We start from the raw sequence: 20,269 nt of genomic DNA on the forward strand, positions 1-20,269 counted from the left end.
ATTCTGTACATACAAAAGGTAACTTTAAAAAAAATACTAAACACAGAAAAATATTACAGATATATATGTTTTTTTTTTTCAAATAAACCTTTCTCTTCTTTTTAAATTTTTACAATTAGAAAATAATAGATTAAAATATAACTCTACTGATTTATTGAGGTAATAAGCAACAAAAATATACAAACTTTCTATTTTTGCAATTATTTTGATTTGATTTCCTTACAATGGAATAAATAATGTACATATATGATATCTAACTAAACAATCAGTTAAAAATTAGACAAAACACAAACTTATTTAAATTAAATGTGTCTCTAGCTAGTCTAATAAAAAGAGGTTGTAAACCAGATCATATTACACAGCCTTAATTACAGTAACAGGTTGGTATATTGTATGTTATACATAAATCTTCCTTATATATAGGCCTAATATATTTTATGGCATCTTTTACAAAATCTAAATTCTTACATTTAAATTTGCTGTTGTCTAAAAAGTCAATTTTTGGGTAAGCGAGGGGGGCACATGGGCATTGGCGTCCAGATGGAACTGTAGACTAGACTCATCTGTTGTCTAACTGGCTGGATCAGCCATTTATAATGACAGTAATGTAAAATAAATTTATTTCAGTGTTATAAATACAACCATTCATTCTAGTCATATAAATTAACCATTTTTCAGGTGTCTAATTCTTTTGTTCTAGTCAATAGGCCATAAATTGTATCGTAAACAATCCCTCTTATCAATAATCATTAATCAATGACCAATCTTAGCCCTGCTGGGGGAGATTGTGCAAAACATGGATTATGTTTCCTATTACAGCTCGTGACATCTAAGCTGGCACTTGGCCGATCACCACTAGTACCTAATTCAAAAACATTATGTCCAGTCATGCGGGTTGCATCAACTGTCCTCGCTACCCATATGAAGGCGCTCAAGTACACAATACAAGGGAAGTCAACCCCCTGAGGCAGCGGAAATGTTTGCAGTCCGGTCTTTTTCCTACCTCTACCCTCCTCCCACCTACACTGCCCACGCTATCCAAGTGCCAGCTTAGGTGTCACGAGCTGTAAAACTGTTTTAGTTATAAAAAAATCATTTTAGTAAAAAATGTAGCGTGGACAAATTTTTGAAGTAAAAAGAGCGGTTTTTTTAAGTAGCGGCCATTTTGTCGTATGAATCCATAGTTTGCTTGTACGTCACAACGAGGCTCCTCGCCACTTACTGGCATCATTTGTGAACAAAATGACACAATTTGTAGCTCTGAAACAGACTTGTATGCATCACCGTGTGTTTTAAAGCTTTTTATTGAATCTCCCGCCGTGTGCGAGATAAGATCAGTGATACGATTTTTGATCACAAGAAACATATCTGATGCCGACATTCATTGCCAGATGACTGAAGTCTTTGTCCCTAATGCAATGAGTGAGGGTAAAGTAGGGAAATGTGTTATGGAGTGTAAAAATTGCCGAGATACCCATTTTCCTTTCTCGTCTTCTGTGAGAAGTCTAGGTATCCGCCAAAAACACAATTCCTTCTGAAATGAACATTTTCACTGCCATTTTTAACTCCCAAGCCTGTTTCTACATTTTATCCCTATCATTGCATTAGGGTCATAAACTTAAGTCATCTGATGTTGGATTTCAGCATCGTATATGTTTCTTGTGGTCAAAAAAGTATCATTGACCTTATCTTGGACACGGCGGGAGAATTTTGATAATCCAAAAAACCTTAAGAACACACAGTAAAGCTACAGAGCTGCAAATTGCATCATATTGTTCACAAATGATGCCAGTAAGTGGCGACGAGACTCGTTGCGGTGTACAAGCATACTACGGATCCATACGACAAAGCCATTCTTACTTACAAACCCCGCCCGTTTTTTAGCACCAGATAAATGTTGAAAGGAATCATATTTTTCAGTACAATTGGCTTTTCCTTACATTATAGTTTTTAACTTAACTTAATGTCAATTTAATTTTGATTTTCAAACAATAGATTGTTTTACTCTTGTGTTTTTACAGAATTACTCGTAAAACAGACACTCAAGAGAGTTCAATAAATTAGTTGAAGCCTGAAATTTCGGTTTTTATAAATACCTGTATATGGCAATTTTAGGTATCCAGCTATTTTAGTCAAATTGAATCACATACAGTCAAACAAAGTTATAAAAGGTCTACACTCAAAATTAATTGGACGGCAATAATCAAGTGACACTTAATCCACAAAATCAATATCAAAATCAACTAACCAGTAAAAATATAGGATTCATGACTGTACAACTATTAAAAAAAATAAATGTACCTATGTAAATAAATATGATTACTCCTCGGGCTTATCACAAAACAAGTACTCCGTAATTGGGGAGAATTCTTCGTAAAGTTCGACCCTGATGTTGTTTAGATTGTAAACACTGTTGACGTCTCTCATGAATTGGTAGTCGCCGTTCTTGTCAAACTGTATGATGATCCAATACTTTTTGCCTACCTCTATCAGCACAGGTTTGGTGAACAGCACAGTGAACGAGTCGTTGTACGGAGTGTCCAGCATGTACTTTGCTCCAGAGAACTTTACGGCCCAATCCTTCTTGAGAACTATCGTTACGTTCTCCTTGTAGGTTAGGCTGCACTCTCCGCTGGTCGAAACCCTCTGGGAAGCAATCTGTTGAGATATTGCCGATTAGAAACAGTTCTTGTTTTCATTAAAATAAAGTGATAGGCTAATTACATATATAACCTTTATAATTAACTTCTAACAGAGGGAATATACTACTTCAGGTTTGATCATTTAACAACAAAAACTGTTCAGGTACATAGCGGTACAGCTTGTTCTATAATATTAGCAAAAAAATGGCAAAGATACAGGATAGAAAACCAAACACAATAATTTGTTACGATAAGACACTGGCACACAGACAAATACAAATACCCTACACTTATAGCAGTATACAAACCTTGACTCCTTTCAACCTGATGTTCCTAGAGACAGTGAGACCTTTCCGAGGGAAGGGGTTGACCCACCGAGTGATAGGGTAGACAATGGTGTCTGACACTTCCCTGACCAAACTCCACTCTATGGGGGGTACTGTAGGGGGCAGCATGGGGGACAGTGGCCTACGGGGCTCTGTGGACTTGTTGATACGCTCTGGAATCTAAACATTCAATCCAAGCAGGTCAAAAAATATCATAGCAGATTAATATTGTTTGGTGGAGATGTATTACTTAATAAACCACCTATTTTTACAAGGTATGATTTTTGTTTAAATATTCACTTTATTTTCTTTGAGTATTTTAAAGTGCCTTCTGAACAGAACAAAAAATGGGAAAGAATGATGAAGGTACGGGCAGCAAAGTAACAGTACAGTGTTGCTAAAAACATACAATAAACCAACCCCAATCACGCCAGGTTTGGTGATGTTCATGGCAATGGCGAGTTTCTCCTCGGATGTGAGTAGAGGGGAGAGAGCCGGACCACTGGTGAACTCTTCAGCTGTCATCATCAGGAACATGATCTTGGAGAGAGCCTCAGTAACAGACATGGCGAGGGATTCAACGGACACTCCTACAATAACATGTGAAGCGATGATAAAAAATGTATTAACACATAATCTCTACTATGTTATGGGGACACAATTAAGGGGGTTTTTAAAGACAAACATGAATGGAGTATGAGTACAGGGTGAGTAAGGTGTTTTTTGTAGTTTTGTTACTGAATAAGGTTCACTGTTTTTTTTTAAGGCCATTTATTAAAAGACCAATGAATAAGTACAGCTTGGTCAACAGTACAGTAGACTCCCTCTTATCCTGAGACCTTTTAACTGGACATCGGTTTAACCGGACTACACTCGGCGGAAATGATATCTCTTTAACCGAACAATTATCAGCACATTGGTTTAATCGGACTACATCGGCAGGAAGTGGGTGGTACTGAAACGACTGTTCTCGTGGGAACAATACATTATGATACACAATAGCAGTAGCAGTTCCAAGGAGATACAGGGGATAAAACCTATTGAGCCCTAGAAAATAAATTTAAACATACTCCCTTTAGTAGATTTGTCATCCTTATGGATCAGACAATTTTATAATTAGTTTGGTCCAGTGCCGCTAGGATCGTGTTTTTTGTTTGAAATTTGCTTCTTCCTATTTCTGCTATTTAAAACTTTGTTTAGCCAAGTAAAATTAGCCAACCATTAACAATAACTCGTTCCCTAGTTATATAACCAAACGGTAAAGTTAAAATTATGAAATTAATCCTAAAATAATAGAAACAAAATGTTGTCGACACTAGTGCCCAGTGTCACCAACATGATCTAGATACAAAAATCGAGCTTCAAATTGACAATGGGATGAGAAGTCTACTTGTGTTGGTTAGTTTATGGTATAACTAGCAGAGTACCCGTCCTTCGTACGGGGTTGGAATATAAGTATAAAATGCTTATTGCAGTTATACTCAAGCTTTGCAATTGCAATGGGTGGAGGACACAGTTTGATAAAATTTGTTTTTTTTTTAATTTACAGTATTCTATAGTATTACACATCTACCATAGCCATAATGTTCTACCATTTTACCTAAACAATAGAGAAAAATAAATTATCAATTCGCAAAATATCACAAATTATTCATGAAATGAAAAACATATACATAACTGTAAACAATCCTACTTTGACAGTTCTCATTGCGAATCACAGTTTTTTGTTGCTGCTTAGTTCAAATTAGCTGTTTTCATAAATGCAAAAAAAATATAGTGCTGCACCCTGTTGGTAAATCTTATAACTTTTTAATGCTTTTCCATATCATAGAACCAACTTTTTTAGTTGAAACAGCTGACTAAATTCTTTAATTCCCTTTAAATATGAATACTCATAAGGTTAACATGGGGAATTACAGAGCCACTGGGGCGGAGCCCGAAAGGATTTTTGAGATAAGAATATGCCTATATGTTAATCGGGAATGTAAGCTATCATCATGCCAAATTTCAGCCCAATCCGTCCAGTGGTTTATGCGTGATTGAACTTCAAACAAACAAACAAACAAACAAACAAACACACAAACTTTCACATTTATAATATTAGTAAGATTTTTTAAACTCAAACTACTATCTCATAACAATAAACAAGTGAAATGGGAGATTTTTGGACACAGTTCAATACTAAGAATGGCTGTAGAAAGTCACCAAACGGCTTTAGAAATAAAGATTTTTTGGACTCTCTACTATCTTTTAACCCCTTGGTAGTCCCCTCTCTTGAATATGATCCAGAACTGCCACTGTACAAAATAGCCTCCCTCTCATTTGGATACCTCGTGACTAGAACTTTGGCCAAACTATACAAATTTGTTATTAGCAGAAAATTTGTAGTCACCCTCTCAGGCTACCTAGTACAATGTTAGTACATTAGGTACTAAATCTTATTCGAAAGTTCCCACCTTTAGATCTACTTTTGACATAAGATGGGTTTTTGTCAATTCAAGTGTTATTTGGCCTTCCCGCTTATTTGAACCTTTTTTAGCGGGATTAAGTTAGATCAGTTAAGTTAGTTGAGACATTGAAATTACTCTTAATGTTAGCCTATAGTTTTATACCCAACAAAATATTTAAAATTTCACATAGGCTAGATACTTTTATATTTAAAAAGAAAGGTGTAGTGGAAATGTTTACCAAGTCTCGCAGCCTCTGCTTCTGTCCAATCCTGGAGCCCTTGAAAAAGCTGTAATTCTGTATCCAGTTCCAGTTTATTCTGTTCAAATATTTTTAACACTGTGGAAAATTCACACTCTAAGAAACCGGCACTTTTCAAAACCTCAGAGGTGTTGTCTTGGAAAACCTGTGAACATTTGATCATGCACAATGGTTGAATACAGAAGAATAAAATTAAGGTACCGGTAATGAGTTTTTAGTTTACTGTGTACTGTGTTATAGTTAGCTTGATCAAATGTTAAAATACCCCCGTCGCAGCAAACCTGCATACTAAGCGAATTTCCATTTACCCGGCTTGATTTCTACTAAAATATTCCCTATAAATGTTCAGATTTATTTCCTATTTAAATAACATTAATTTTAGTGAGTAGTTAGGTTTGCTGCTACGGGGAAGATGTTGAGGTGTGTTTTTTCAACTGAAATATTGATAGCTTAGTATGAAATAAACCAAATTGCCAAATTTGATTAAAATATATCCATAAACAAGCAAACTAGAACAGTTTATTTATTCTCCATAAGAATAACATGGGAATTTTAAATTTACAATTTTCTAAATTTTCTCCGTAGTCAATGAACATTCAAAAACACTTCCACATACTAACTTATTTGTTTTTTTAAGCTCTTCAAAATGGTCTAGAGAGAAATTTAGAAATTTAAAGTTTTTAGGGTCAAAAATGAGAAAAACCCTTTTTTACCCCATAAAACCCCCCATAAACCCCTGATCCCATGGTCCGATTATGCTGGTTCGCGAACTCGTTTGAATAAATGTAGGTTTACACGTTTGTACCAAATTTAATCAAAATCGGATCAATTTTGCTCGAGTTATCGCGCTAACGGACACATATATAAATATATATATATAAATATATACTTTTGTGCCCACCCGGTTTGGCAGTCAGTGCGCTGGTAATTTACACGGTGTGGCAGTCACCCGCCCGAAAGCCAGTCAGCTCTCCCATAAGCCAGTCAGGTATGGCTTCCCGTGCACTTTATACGTATGAAAACAGCAAACCGGTGCTGCTGCCTGTGTCGATAAGCGTAACTGCAATACCAATGCGGAGACTGTCTCATCGTGTGTTCTATCGTTGAGTAGTGTAGCCAGTACGGCACCCTACCCTACTTTGTAGCGGTAAAACCCAGCGGTCTGTAACCTTCGTTTACTCCTTGTTACTATTTGTGTTGGGATCGTGATTAACTACGTGTTAATGTTTAAACATGTTCATACTCCAAATAAATATGATGCACCTCTAATAAGGATCGTCGAATATTAATTAATTATAATTGGTTGAATCTTGATCCTACCCGTTCATCATCTCATATTTTAAGTTATTTTGATTTTTTTACCTTCAGTTGAAATTTTAGTCAACTTCTCCTTTATGCAATATTTTTTATCCTAGTATTTACAGTGTTTCCACGGACCGGGGACTATACGGATTTTCTTTATCTCGAGAAATATACGTGAATCTTGTCCGAGATACTGGAACTGTTTTTTACGCAATTGCGTAACGCGAAGGAGTAACTATTACATATGACAACGATATTATTCTATCTGATAAGAATAACTATGAAACTACACTCGAAAGATAAAATATTTTTATAATAATTTCAATTTTACAAACAAACTATTACAGGAATTATATTTTGGGACGGATGAATGATAAGGAAGCAACAAAAAGTGGTCACGAGTGCAAATACGGGGGGGGGGGGGAGGGGGGTACAATATAACGAACGCCAGAAACGATTATTTGTTTACTTTTCAGATTCCTTATCAAATCTCTCTCTCTCTCTCTCTCTCTCTCTCTCTCGCTCTCTAACAATGTACAGATTGTGGACTTTACGATTTAAGTTTTCCTGCAATTATTTCAGTTCAATCCCATACCTATCCTTATGGTTTCCTATCTATTATTTTTCAAAATAAATAGTAAAGCAGGTTAAACTATTTTTTATTTTATTTTCTTGAAACCAAACACTCTTTACCATCCGGTATTCTGCAGAGTCAAATGTTTAACACTGTGTTTATAAAAATTGAATGGCCACACAATTTTGTGTTTTATTTTTTTTTTTACTAATAGTAACTGGGATATTTATATATACCAATAAGTGCTGCAAGCTGTAATAAATGCTGCTGATTAATATCAAAATAAGTTATAATTTATTTTGTATAATACATCGGTCATTGAATACAAACCATAATGGGTTTTCTATTTGTAACTTTAACTTGCAAATACAGTAGAACCTCGCTTAACTGGAGTCGCATCATCATGATGCCTATATATTATATAACCTCACAAATCCCAAGAAAATGTTTTATTAACTGTATTTTTCAGTCTAATATTTCGATATGAACGATATATTTAACTATTTACGGTAATTTTTATGTGCAGTAGGTTCCCAATTATTGAAATATTACAGTTCATTTAACAAAAATAAGATGGAAGCAAAACGGAGAAATATCGATCAGTATCGTCAAGGTCAACCTATACGCTCACACCTACAGACTGACAATCTTGCACTGACACTGACATACTGACAATCGTCTGCTTCTGTCTGCTGTCACAACACTACAATATTTTGTGGTTGGGTCGTTGGGTGATTAGTAACCATGACAACTTGTGGATGTAGAGAAACCAAAGAAAGAATAGAACAAAGAGAAATAATAAGAGGTGTTTTACATCATAAACCATAATGGGTTTTCTATTTGTAACTTTAACTTGCAAATACAGTAGAACCTCGCTTAACTGGAGTCGCATCATCATGATGCCTATATATTATATAACCTCACAAATCCCAAGAAAATGTTTTATTAACTGTATTTTTCAGTCTAATATTTCGATATGAACGATATATTTAACTATTTACGGTAATTTTTATGTGCAGTAGGTTCCCAATTATTGAAATATTACAGTTCATTTAACAAAAATAAGATGGAAGCAAAACGGAGAAATATCGATCAGTATCGTCAAGGTCAACCTATACGCTCGCACCTACAGACTGACAATCTTGCACTGACACTGACATACTGACAATCGTCTGCTTCTGTCTGCTGTCACAACACTACAATATTTTGTGGTTGGGTCGTTGGGTGATTAGTAACCATGACAACTTGTGGATGTAGAGAAACCAAAGAAAGAATAGAACAAAGAGAAATAATAAGAGGTGTTTTACATCATTTTTATCTTTATCTTATTTTTATCATTGTTATTATTACCAGAAAGACTTAAGTACAGTACTATGATTTTATGGTGTTTTATGAGTTATTTAATATTTTTATCCCCATACAGTACTTCTGTTCTGAAACATCATGTAGTAGTAGCCTAGGATGACTACGGTATCAGTAGTCTTCTAGTCTACATTTTCATTTTGTTTTGTTCTTTACGTGATTTATTGCTGTACAGTAAGCAAGTTTTGTTTTGTTTGAGTAAGCATACGGTGTAGTTTTTATTAGTAAACCAAGGTTAATGACTTAACATATCACGGTTGCGCAATACCTATTGTATTTTGACTATGTAAAATGCAAATTTATAATCACGTTAACGTCCATTTATATAGTGTCCCAGAACGGCATTGTTCCTGAGTAAGAAACATATAAATATCATATTTAAATTATCCAGAAGTCCTTAGTTACTCACACGGGGAAAAAAGTTTTAGGCCTAAATCATTTGAAACCTGTACATTACATATTTTTGGTCTAGTTTTCGACCACTAGTTAAAGTTAATTGTATTACAACAATCTTTATAGTAAGCAATATAAGCTTGAATCGGACTTATCTGCCTTCAGCTAATCCATCATATGATAGTACGTTAGAGAGTATGCCCATGCTGAAGTTTTACTTATACTTGAAGAATGACTTAATTTAGTACCAAGAAATAAATCACACCCCTTACATACACTGTGCTGTTTTAATGTTGTGTAGTTGATTGCTACTGTATTAACCTGTGATCGCATATTAATTCTTTCATTAGGGAAGTATTTAAAAAAAATACTACTTTAATTTTTTAAAATTTCTATGATTTATTTACAATAACAGAAATGTGTAAGATTAAAATAAATTAATGTGTTGCATTGTCCATTTAAAGTTACATCATAGTAAATTAAAATTCCACCGAAACTTAAACAATAAAAGCCGAAATTAGTTATAAAGAAAACACGAGTTTCCTTTATACATCTTTTACAATCGAAATAAACATACTGAGCCACGGCTCGGTCCCCCGGTACTTTTCATTTTAAATATTCAAATAAAGTCGATTATTTTAAATGTTTTATGAAACGTGACATGGCAAATTTCCACGGAACTTTTTTTGTCGGCTACTACTTTATTTTATTTTTTGGTCAGGTAAGTTTAAAAACAGTGGATTCTGTATACAAAAAGTAAAATGTTCTAAATCATATTTTTTAATTTTTGGCTTATGTACGTAATTTAAATTGTACGAGAGGGGCTTCCCACCGTGCCGGGTTGCGCCGCGCGGGCATATTTTGATCCAGTGGCGGGTGTTTGGTGTTTTGAATAAGAATACTGAATTGCTCGTTTTAAGATCGTATCATTACAAATCCTATCATTTTAAGATTTGCTTACACTTACGAGAAATGCATTTTCCATTTGTACATTTCTCAGGTACAAATTTTATGAAATAACGTACATTATTGCGTTGTTTGACAAGTAGCTGGGGACCGAGCTTTGTTCGGGAAACTTTACACTTTGAGAGTATTCCTTGGTCAATGTAATGCTATCCCAAAAATAATAATTTGCGGTATTTTTTTCTTGACATTTAACTTCTATTCAAATAATAATATCATAGTTTACTGAAATGATGAGATAGAAGAGTTTTTAAAAATTTGTTTGGTTCCCCTAAATGGCCGAAACTATAGAAATTACCCAGTATTTTTCACGCTGAATTCAAAGAAGGCTATTAGTAGTATGAAAATCTTCCCACCTTCCTTCCTTTGAAGTATTAGTCACTGCAAGAACTTGGATTCGCTCCAAAACCAGAACCGAAACGTTTAATTTACCCTCAATTTTTAAAATGTAATAAGTTACAATTTTCTGGAAACTCAGGACACTTTCTGACTGAAAATAATTACGGTTGATCCTTGTTGGTGAGTACCAAAAAGGAACCTTAGGTATAAACATGGTTGTATATCCAAGTTTGGTTGTCCTTGATATTGCACTATTTCATTGACACTGACCAATTAGGGCTAGGCTGCACTATAAGTTAATTGGGAGTTTATTTGATATCTAGTCCTAAGCTTATAGCCATCTTAAGGCAAACATAACCAAAACCTAACCACAGACATATAAATATAAGTGATATAAATATAAACACTCATCCTCTGTAGGCCTAAAGCTACCTATCTATATTTTTTTGGGTTAGGATTAGTACTTTTTTGAGAGAGTGTCATTATGTACTGAGCTACTGAGCACACTTAGATGATATAGGGTATCAGTGATTTATGAAATTATTTATTTATAAAAAGCAACCTAACGGAGTTACCTTAATGATGCACCCAGTATTTAATACAAAAATTAAAGCTTATGCCTATGTATATTAGTTTTAAAACAGAGTAGAATAAGGCACCTATAATCTAGATTAGGCATTGATTAGTGTTTATAAACTAAACATGGATGAACCACTAAGTCAAGCTACTAATCCAGTTGTTCAGGCTAGGCTAAACTGAACTCTGAAAGCATCCATCTCAAAACGGCCACAACTTAAGAACAGATCCTAGAATTTGATTTATTTTAAACTTTATTTTTCTGAAATAGATAGCTAAACTATCCAGTGAAATCATCCCACACTGCAAATAGCAACACTCAAACTTAGTTAGGTAAGCTAGTGGTAGGTTACAACTAATTATTATCCCTGTGACCGATTCAGTGTAACATCTGACATCAGTCAGAATCAGACGACATTATTGACAACGACACTCGTCGTGTCGTTTCTTTAATTTACGGTATAATATAGTATAAAACATCTACCATATCCATAATAATGTTCTACCACTGCACCTAAACAGCAGAAAAAAGCAAATCACCAAATTCAAATCACCAAGATTCGCACAATATGACAAATTATTTATAAATTAAAAACAGTATATCTTCTGTGCCAGTAGTTAATGCGTGATTGAACTTCAAACAAACAAACAAACACACAAACTTTCACAATATTAGTAAGATAAGATGTATTAATTAAATATTAATTACTAGCTGTGTGCCCGTTCTACGCACGGGGATCCTCTAGTGGTCAGTTGAAACCTTCCTAAATAAAGAAAAACTATTGGTTTGCATATTTTCAGATATGCTAGCCAAACTATTATATACAAACAAATACAGTATCTGACAGTTTCAAGTAAAAAAAAAATGCGTAATAGATCTATGAGGGGTACACTTCCATATCTGTTGGCACAAACAACTAAATTAGTAATATTGATTATTTGATTGTTTAATTCCATATATCGTTTGGTTAGTTAGGTTAGGTTAACCTTACCTAACTAACCAAACGATATATAGTTAAAATACTATACCTCAACCTCGCCATTAAACATTCAGGTTGGAAATTTCACTATCAAAGGTGCTCTTGGCCTGTCCGTACGGAACACTGAGTTATATGCGCTGCCAACTTATGAATAATTGTTTAAGCCTACGAACCCAAGAGATGGATAATTGGTCTGTTGGACGTATGGTCCAGCGAGAAGCACATAGCGTTGAGAAGACACATTAGAAATACGATTTGAGCATAATCCGTAAACCTCTGTTACAATCACCCACTGCAGTTGTCTCTAAACACTTTACACAACCACCATTGAAGTGCCGTCAACGAGTTGAAACCTTATATGTAAGCTATTGGTAACGCTTATGTAAAAATTGTAAGTTTCCCAGGCATATAGAACACTGAGTCAAAGTCTTTTCCCCGGTTATAAACCCAAAACTCGATAGAAATTCTATACACAAAGAAGCTCTATTTTCATTTACGGTTACCCTACACATTATTGCACTTGCGATTAATTAAATCCGTTATGTAAGGAAAAACGGTTTTAATCCAACTTGGTTTGGATTTGCTTTTGAAACTTGATCTGAAATGATTGCGGTATTTGTAAACAATATTTAATGTAAACATATCAGTGACAGCTAGAGAAAAATAATCTTGATCCGAACAGCTGTTCGCTATTTCATATGATGATTATGTGATAAACATTGTGAGAAAACTTGACAAAAATCGCACAAAATTGGGTTTTAAACGTCCGTAAGTTTTTTTTACAAAGTAGCGAGGCCATATTTTAATAGCTAAAGACACTTTCGCCAATCCAGTGAATACATTAAAATGATTCGAGGATCTTGATAGGTACTCTCGTTTTCAGGAGAAGGCCGCGTAAAATGGCCTTTGGATCGTGACAGACGGAAGATAGACAACAACGGAATTGAGATAATAATTGATGATTGAGATAATAACGGAATTGAGATGAAACTTTTTTCGGATTCTTGAATGTTTAAAACGTAAAAATAATCTAAAAGTTGATGATTCTGAGCAATGTACAGACAAAACTCTAATTTTATTTATATAGATTAGTACCTGTGGTGATTTTTATTTGAAATTTATTGAAGTAAATAAACAGCAAAGTTAAAAACCATATGACCAGTGTTTTTATTTAAAAAGTACGTAGGCCTATTTGATTGGCTTTGTTTTCTGAACTAAAATATCTATTTCCTGATCTATTTTTAGTTCCTGTTTTCGAAACATAATTTGGCAAAACAATTATTTATTCATTAAACAACTTGATCGAAAAATAATTTCTAAACATTGGAGGACAATTAAAAAACTTTTGAATTCTAATAAACCTAGCTGCCGTACCTGTGTTTTACATCGGAGAGGATTTTGAAGAGAAAAAGTTTGATACACGTCACATATTTCAAATCCCACTCCAAACACGTCATGTTAATATGTTTACTTCCTTAAATTAAGAATGTCAGAATCTCCAATTAACAGGCCCGTAGCAAAAGTTAAAAGTTTCACAAATCGAATCGTTTCTACCTTTTGGACCGCAAAATCAAAGAACTTTATTGACAGCATTTAAAGCTGACTTCGTTAAACATTCTGTTATCTACATTCTTCAAAAATGTAAACATTGTGAAACTTTGGAATCCCATGGGGCGTAACTCAAAGAAAACACGTTAAATGTAATCGGTATATTTGTTAACCAGGTACAGGGCTACCTCTTGAATTTATATAGATAATAAATCGAAAAATAAAGAAATATAAGTTGATTGATTATTGGCTCTTACAAAAGGGTAAACAATCAAGGAACATGATTTAATTAAGTAACCACACATCACTGAGTCTATATCTTCATTCTTTCTTGTAAAAATCGCTTTGATTGTGGCTATATAAAATAGGGAAGTAATATTTCACTGTACAACGAGCTCAAAAAGCTCGAGAACCAGCAATAAGATGGAAATAACCGGCAGAACCTTTAACCATCCACTGGTTCGCTAGTCGCTACGCTACCCCAGGTCGGTCGGTAGCCGGGTAGCCCATCAATGGAACCCGTTAGGCTCGCCCCTACCTCTCGCCACAAAAGAGACAAGAATTTTGCCTTGTTCCACACGCCTTTGATTGTTTGAGGCGGGAAAACTATTTGTGTGCTACGGCCCGCGCAACACAGGATATTGTTTTCGTATTAGTTGGCCTTTTTCCAAGATGACCGTGACCGTTAACTTATTTTATGGACTCCCTTGGAGAATAATTCAAAACTACAAAGAACATTTCTAATCCCACAGTATACTAGCTATTTAAATTATAAACACTTTGGTGTTTGAAAAATATTTTTGGACGATAAATTTTGCAGCTTTTTGAAATCATCCAAGATGGCCGCTTGCCTCCAAGGACTCAACAATAGGCCTAATTGTGCGACTATAAAGCAATAACTTCCCACCTTACGCTTGCGAATTAGTACGGTACATATTTGTATCCACAGTTGCCAGGACGACTATTAAGACGACCAAAGATTACATTGACATTTAGGTATTTAATCTGTAGAATAGTAATTGTTAAGTAATCTGGAAGACAACTAATTAAAATTAAGTGCGAAAGATGGGTTATGAGAGTGCTCAATGCCTGAAGCATAATCCATTTGTTTGAGGTGCGGATTTTCAAGCTTGTAGAACAAATAAATATCACAAAGTAGAAGGGCAGGGGTGAAAGTGACTGAAGTGACGGGATACCCGGGTGGATTTTCAGTGACTGGATTCCAGTGGTATGCGGTAAAATATATAGTGACTGGCTTAGCAGCACAAATTTTACGTGACTGGCTTTCCCATGCAAATGCGGTGGTGACTGCATTAGCATAGCATTTTTTACGTAATTATATTTTAGTATTTTTAAGAAAAAAAGAGATATATACGTTCAGATATGTCTAGGCTTAAGATATTTACCAACATATATTATATATATATCATAGTCTTGAAATATATTGGGGGGTGCAACTGACTGACTTCCAGTGTATATTTTATGTGACTGGCTTCCCGGGCGCGGCCGTGTATATATATATATAAATATATATATATAAATATATATACATATAAATATATATAAATATAAATAAATATATATATAAATATATATATATAAATATATATATATATATGAATTTGAACGGATGGTGTTTTTGGCCTCAGGGGACCTCAAAACGAAAAAGGAAATCGGTCCCGGGTCTAGGTCTTACCATGAGACCTACGGTAATAGCAGTGTTGGGAAGTAGCGCGCTACAAGTAGCGACGCTACAGTAGCGCGCTACTTTTTTTGTAGCGTTAGCTGTAGCTACGCTACTTTTAAGATTTTGTAGCTTTAGCTGTAGCTAGCTACATTTTTAAAGTAGTTGTAGCGGAATTTTAGCTACTTTTCTCGCTACATTAACATTGTTTGAGATAGTGATTTTTATCATAACCTCAACCTTACGTGAAACAACCTCTTTCAATATCAAACTGAGATTTTCAAAAAAATTAGGCCTACTTTCTTGGCTTCATACAGCTGGTTGCAGCCGTTTCATTCCCTATTACAACGTTGTGTGGACATGGAGGCCATTAAATGAGTGTTATCCAAATTTTTGGCTCTCATTTCCAATTTACTACTCTATGATTACTGTCAGATAAAATAAAATCGCTAGATGCAGACGACGTTTAAACGTTACCTGTGACAAGAGAAGCTATTGAATGCTTGCAAGTGGTTGGCAGGGAAATTAGTAATCAATTTAGTTTCTTTATTATATCGATAGTGTTTCAACTTGGGTTTTAATGGACACCAACACTAAACCTTAAAATAATGAGAAAGCTGGTCTATCAACCTTTGATTCAGCTGTTGATTGTGGTTCATCATCACAAGCCCTTCCTTGGTTAGATTACGAATATTTTTCAAATGTTTACTAAATTAACAAAGAAGAAATTACCTGATGAGATTTAAGATATACCTAGACTACATGATAATTGTAAAGAAAAAATCTCCATATAACATGAAATGAAACTTACATTTAAAAAATAGCATAGTTTGCTCCTGCTAACAGCTCTTGTATCTAGGACTATTCCTAGGCTATGCTATGGTTTAAGACGAATACAAAGTTCCAAGTTCAATTATTAGGAATACTGTATATCTATTTAGTCCTTGCAAGAACAAGCATACTATAGCCAACTTGTTACATAGCCAAGTAGGCCTACATGTTATTTTTACTTGACAATTTTCAACATGTTTAAATTAAAAGCCGATTTCAGGATAAGTTGCTGAATACTGTTTTCTGCACCAACTAGGTTGAAGCACAATTTGCCCTACCGGTATACATAATGACAATAAAGGACGATTTCTTGACATAGAAAAGTGTTATTCATAGAACAAGTAACTTATCACTACATGGTTAAAAGTTATAGCAATGTCGTTTTTAACATTAAAAATAAAGAAAGGCAATAAACTCCAATTTCAGTAGGCTAGGCTCTGTAACACAAAAAAGTATTTTAAATAATCACTGACATTTTTTGTTTAAATGTTTGTTCAATAAAAATGTAGTTGCAATTAATTTTACATTTACCTAATGTGCGTGGAAAAATAGTAACGTCTTTGGAAAAGTAGCTAAAATTGTAGCTGCAGCTACATTTCATTGTAGCTGTAGTTGTAGCTAGCTACTTTTTCGGAGCTGTAGCTGTAGCTGTAGCTAAGCTACTTTTTTGGAAATGTAGCAGTAGTTGTAGCTAGCTACATTTTAAAAGTAGCTTCCCCAACACTGGGTAATAGCTTATTCCCTATATGGGAAATTCGCTAAAATGCCCTTAAGTGGACCTGAAAGTTAATATCAGTTGGACCCAGTATCGCTTTTTCTTATGCTTAACTTGCCTACGATACAAATACTAAGTAACAGCTAAGTCTACAACGTCCATCTTGACGCTGAAGCTAGGCATAGGCCTACAACCACTCATTGTCTTAGTCAGGCTAGTGCGCCGCCATTAACCTAGCTGGCTTCTATATTAAAAAAGAATACAATTTATATTGATTGTGGAGAATAACTTAATAATTTGTAAATGTGATGGTATAATTCTCCAGTGAGTCAACAACTGATCTTATTGAATAGGTTTATTTTCTAAACAAATATAATAAATAGGCTACCTGCAAACACATTTCCTTGATGTCGGTAATATCATGAAATAAAGAAAACTCGTACAGTTCACAGGCAGAATTGGCTGTTATATTTTCTCTTAAGTATTTGATGCAATATTCTTCAAGGTAAGGCAGAAGATACTTCATAGCGGCTGAGTAGACTGTACAGGCGTGCGTACATGACTCAAAGTCCACTTTGTCTGAGTAAATGTACCTGACAATCAGAACATGAGCAATTACACTGCTTTACTTATAAACTGGAGATAAGTAAAAATGATAAATATTGTATGGTACATTTATTATGATATAGGATTTGGTATAAGTTTTTTTACCAGCCTAGTTAAATAAGTTAAAGAACATAAGAATATAAGACTTAAAGGCTACTTTGTCTTTAAAATATTTAAATACTTACTGCAGCATGCCTCTGAATGCATCAGGCTCGATGTCTTTGATTTCAATAGAGCTCTTTTCGGCCATCTCTCCATAAAACATTGCATAGAAAACTGGACTCGCCATTCCAAGAAACAATTTGTGACTAGGTATCTACAAATGAATTAATGATTTTAAATAGGGTAGCCCAATATGAAAACAGGTACGGTACTCAAGACATAGTTACCAGGACATAATAAATTAAATTTGTTGGATTAAGAACAAAGAAATGTGTTGTAGCAAATACAAATGGTCGGATGCCCCATAACCTCTAACTCCTTTTAGAAAGTAAGGCGCTTTAAGAATCGTAAACATGTTTGTATTTGGTAGCGATACACCAGCGACGCGACAAAGCGGCATCCACCACAACTGCCTCAGTCCATATTGCGGGCCTTGTCGCGCCGCTCAGTGTGAACACACATTTTGTTGCCGACAGCAGCGACCGTTGGTCGCGTCGCTGTTGCCGTCCAGCTAGGACGTGGCCTAAATCATCGGCTAGGGTAGCTTTGGAAAAACAACATAAGAATAATGGAAAGATGAGTAAAAATTTATGGTAGCCTATGATTTATTAATAATTTGGAAGATTTAGCGTTATAACCTAAGTTAAGGCTGTTAACAAATAACCTAACCTAACAAATATTAGCCTACCTATCAATGTACCGGTCGCGAGTAAAGTTCAAGGGTCTACAGAGGTTTAAGTTAACTTTTTGCTACCACCACTACTCTAAAAAGGGAGAGTATGCCCTGACAAGAACAGGAAAATAAAATAGCCTAAAAAAATAATTTTGATGCTGAAAAAAATTGAGTTTCAGGTTAATTGAATTAACAAAAATACATTATGAAGGTTATGTAAATTTTGACTCTAAACAATTGTATGTGGACAGTAGCCTACGATGGGTGGATAAGCATTACCTAAAATTACTTCGATCCCTATATCAACACCGGATCAAGTAACTTAACTTCAACACATTTCTTTGTTCTTTATACTTGCATTGTAGGTAATCACGTGATTCACCAAATATTAGCCTAGATTAAGGCCAAAAGGCTAAAAAACTTAACACACTCACTCCCGTACGGTGAGAAGCTTTACATACACGGGAGTGTGACGGCTGGGACTGGACCTGTTAACACACTCACTCATTGGTGAAAAGCTTTACATACAGAGGAGTGTGACAGTCGGTACTGAACCTATTAACACACTTACTCCCGTGTGATGAGAAGCTTTACATACAGGGGGTGTGACGGCTGGGACTGAACCTGTTAAACAACAGTTACAACACATTCTAAATTAAAATAACTATAGATTACCGTACGCTCAATTAAGAGACGGTGAAACGCTACACCAACTTATAACATCAATATAAGTTAGGGGCCTAGCCTACATCAATTTAGGTGGATGCCTAGCAGCAACCACAGGGTAGGCCTACCTATAGTATATGAATAAATAACTTAAGTGCTAGGCCCTAATCTATGTTAGGCCAACCCACAGTAAAAAAATTGCCAAAGAATTATTAAGATCCCACAAAATGACGGAAGTAGGCTACATAGCTACAATTCTAAAATTAATTAAATAGTATGGTTAGGAATAGGACTTGGATTATATGATTTACAATCGAGACACATTTTTCAAAGACATACCTTTACTTTGTCAGTTCCCACTAAAAATTCACAATCACTTAGATCCTTAGTTGAAAATAACACCTCAGCTCGTTCACGTATACACGATTTTTGAGTTTGCCAATCATCCTCCATTTTTATGGCTAATAATTTTGACCAGCACTCAAGTCAACTATAATAAAGTAATAAAGTTACAGAAGATGAATCAAATTAGAAGCCTGAGAAAGCATTTCTGACAGGATAAACATTCCATTATTCCTAATCCTAACCTAATAGTGTTTTGTTATGACAGCTTTGACAGCAGTGAGCATCCGAAAACATGAACCAGACTGAGTGAAAGCGAAATCTGAGCTGAGTCCTGGCTGAGTCATACGTGGTCACTGGTCATACAGTCAGTGAGAGTGAGACCAACAGAACCATAAGAACTATTTTTTATTTTTACGAGGCATGTTTTTTAAGTAAGTACCGTTTTTAAATTTCTCCGTTCTAGCACTGCGATTGGAATTTTCGACATTTGCGCTCTGTACGGGCATCTATTGGTAAGACCTAGCCGGAAATTCGAGTACAATCGGCCGTGTTTACATCCGGTTTCGAGCATTCAAAATGGTGCCGCCAATTGAGACTGCCACCGACTGTGAAGTGCGCGCCGTAATTAGATTTTTAGGTGCTAAAGGTGTAAAAGCCATTGAAATCATCGACAGATTATTGAAGTGTATGGCGAGAACATTATAAGTGCCATAATGGCACGCAAGTGGATAAGGGCATTTAAATAGACCCCACCAACGTTCATGATGAGTAACGCACTGGGCGGAGTCATTACTGTCCCCGTACCCAGTGCTTGCTTATCATGAACGTTGGTGCCCTTACCCACTTGCGTACCATTCCGTAACTCATAATGTT

At 35.1% G+C, this 20,269-nt stretch overlaps 1 protein-coding gene across 1 annotated transcript; it reads right to left on the reverse strand.

Annotated features, from left to right (window-relative positions):
* Positions 1 to 207: 207 nt before the first annotated feature.
* On the reverse strand, positions 208 to 19,631 carry LOC129005511 (BTB/POZ domain-containing protein 6-like). The gene is made up of 7 exons (XM_054434421.1): positions 19,391 to 19,631; positions 17,736 to 17,866; positions 17,333 to 17,537; positions 5,657 to 5,822; positions 3,389 to 3,558; positions 2,951 to 3,148; positions 208 to 2,658 (listed from the first exon to the last, which is right to left on the reverse strand). The coding sequence occupies exons 1-7, from the start codon at positions 19,502 to 19,504 to the stop codon at positions 2,320 to 2,322; spliced, it is 1,323 nt and encodes a 440-aa protein (XP_054290396.1). The 5' UTR covers positions 19,505 to 19,631; the 3' UTR covers positions 208 to 2,319.
* Between the last annotated feature and the right edge of the window lie 638 nt (positions 19,632 to 20,269).

Source organism: Macrosteles quadrilineatus, unplaced genomic scaffold (assembly GCF_028750875.1).
Source record: "Macrosteles quadrilineatus isolate MER2022 unplaced genomic scaffold, UCM_ALF_1.0 Scaffold_22__1_contigs__length_1958994, whole genome shotgun sequence".
NCBI classification, from domain to species: Eukaryota; Metazoa; Arthropoda; class Insecta; order Hemiptera; family Cicadellidae; genus Macrosteles; species Macrosteles quadrilineatus.

Coding starts and splice junctions, on each gene's coding strand:
- LOC129005511 (XM_054434421.1), bottom strand. CDS start 19,504: ATGGAGGATGATTGGCAAACTCAAAAATCGTGTATACGTGAACGAGCT. Junction 5,823..17,332: donor TCAAGGAAATGTGTTTGCAG/GTAGCCTATTTA, acceptor AAATGTTCACAG/GTTTTCCAAGACAACACCTC. Junction 3,559..5,656: donor AGCAGAGGCTGCGAGACTTG/GTAAACATTTCC, acceptor ATGTTATTGTAG/GAGTGTCCGTTGAATCCCTC.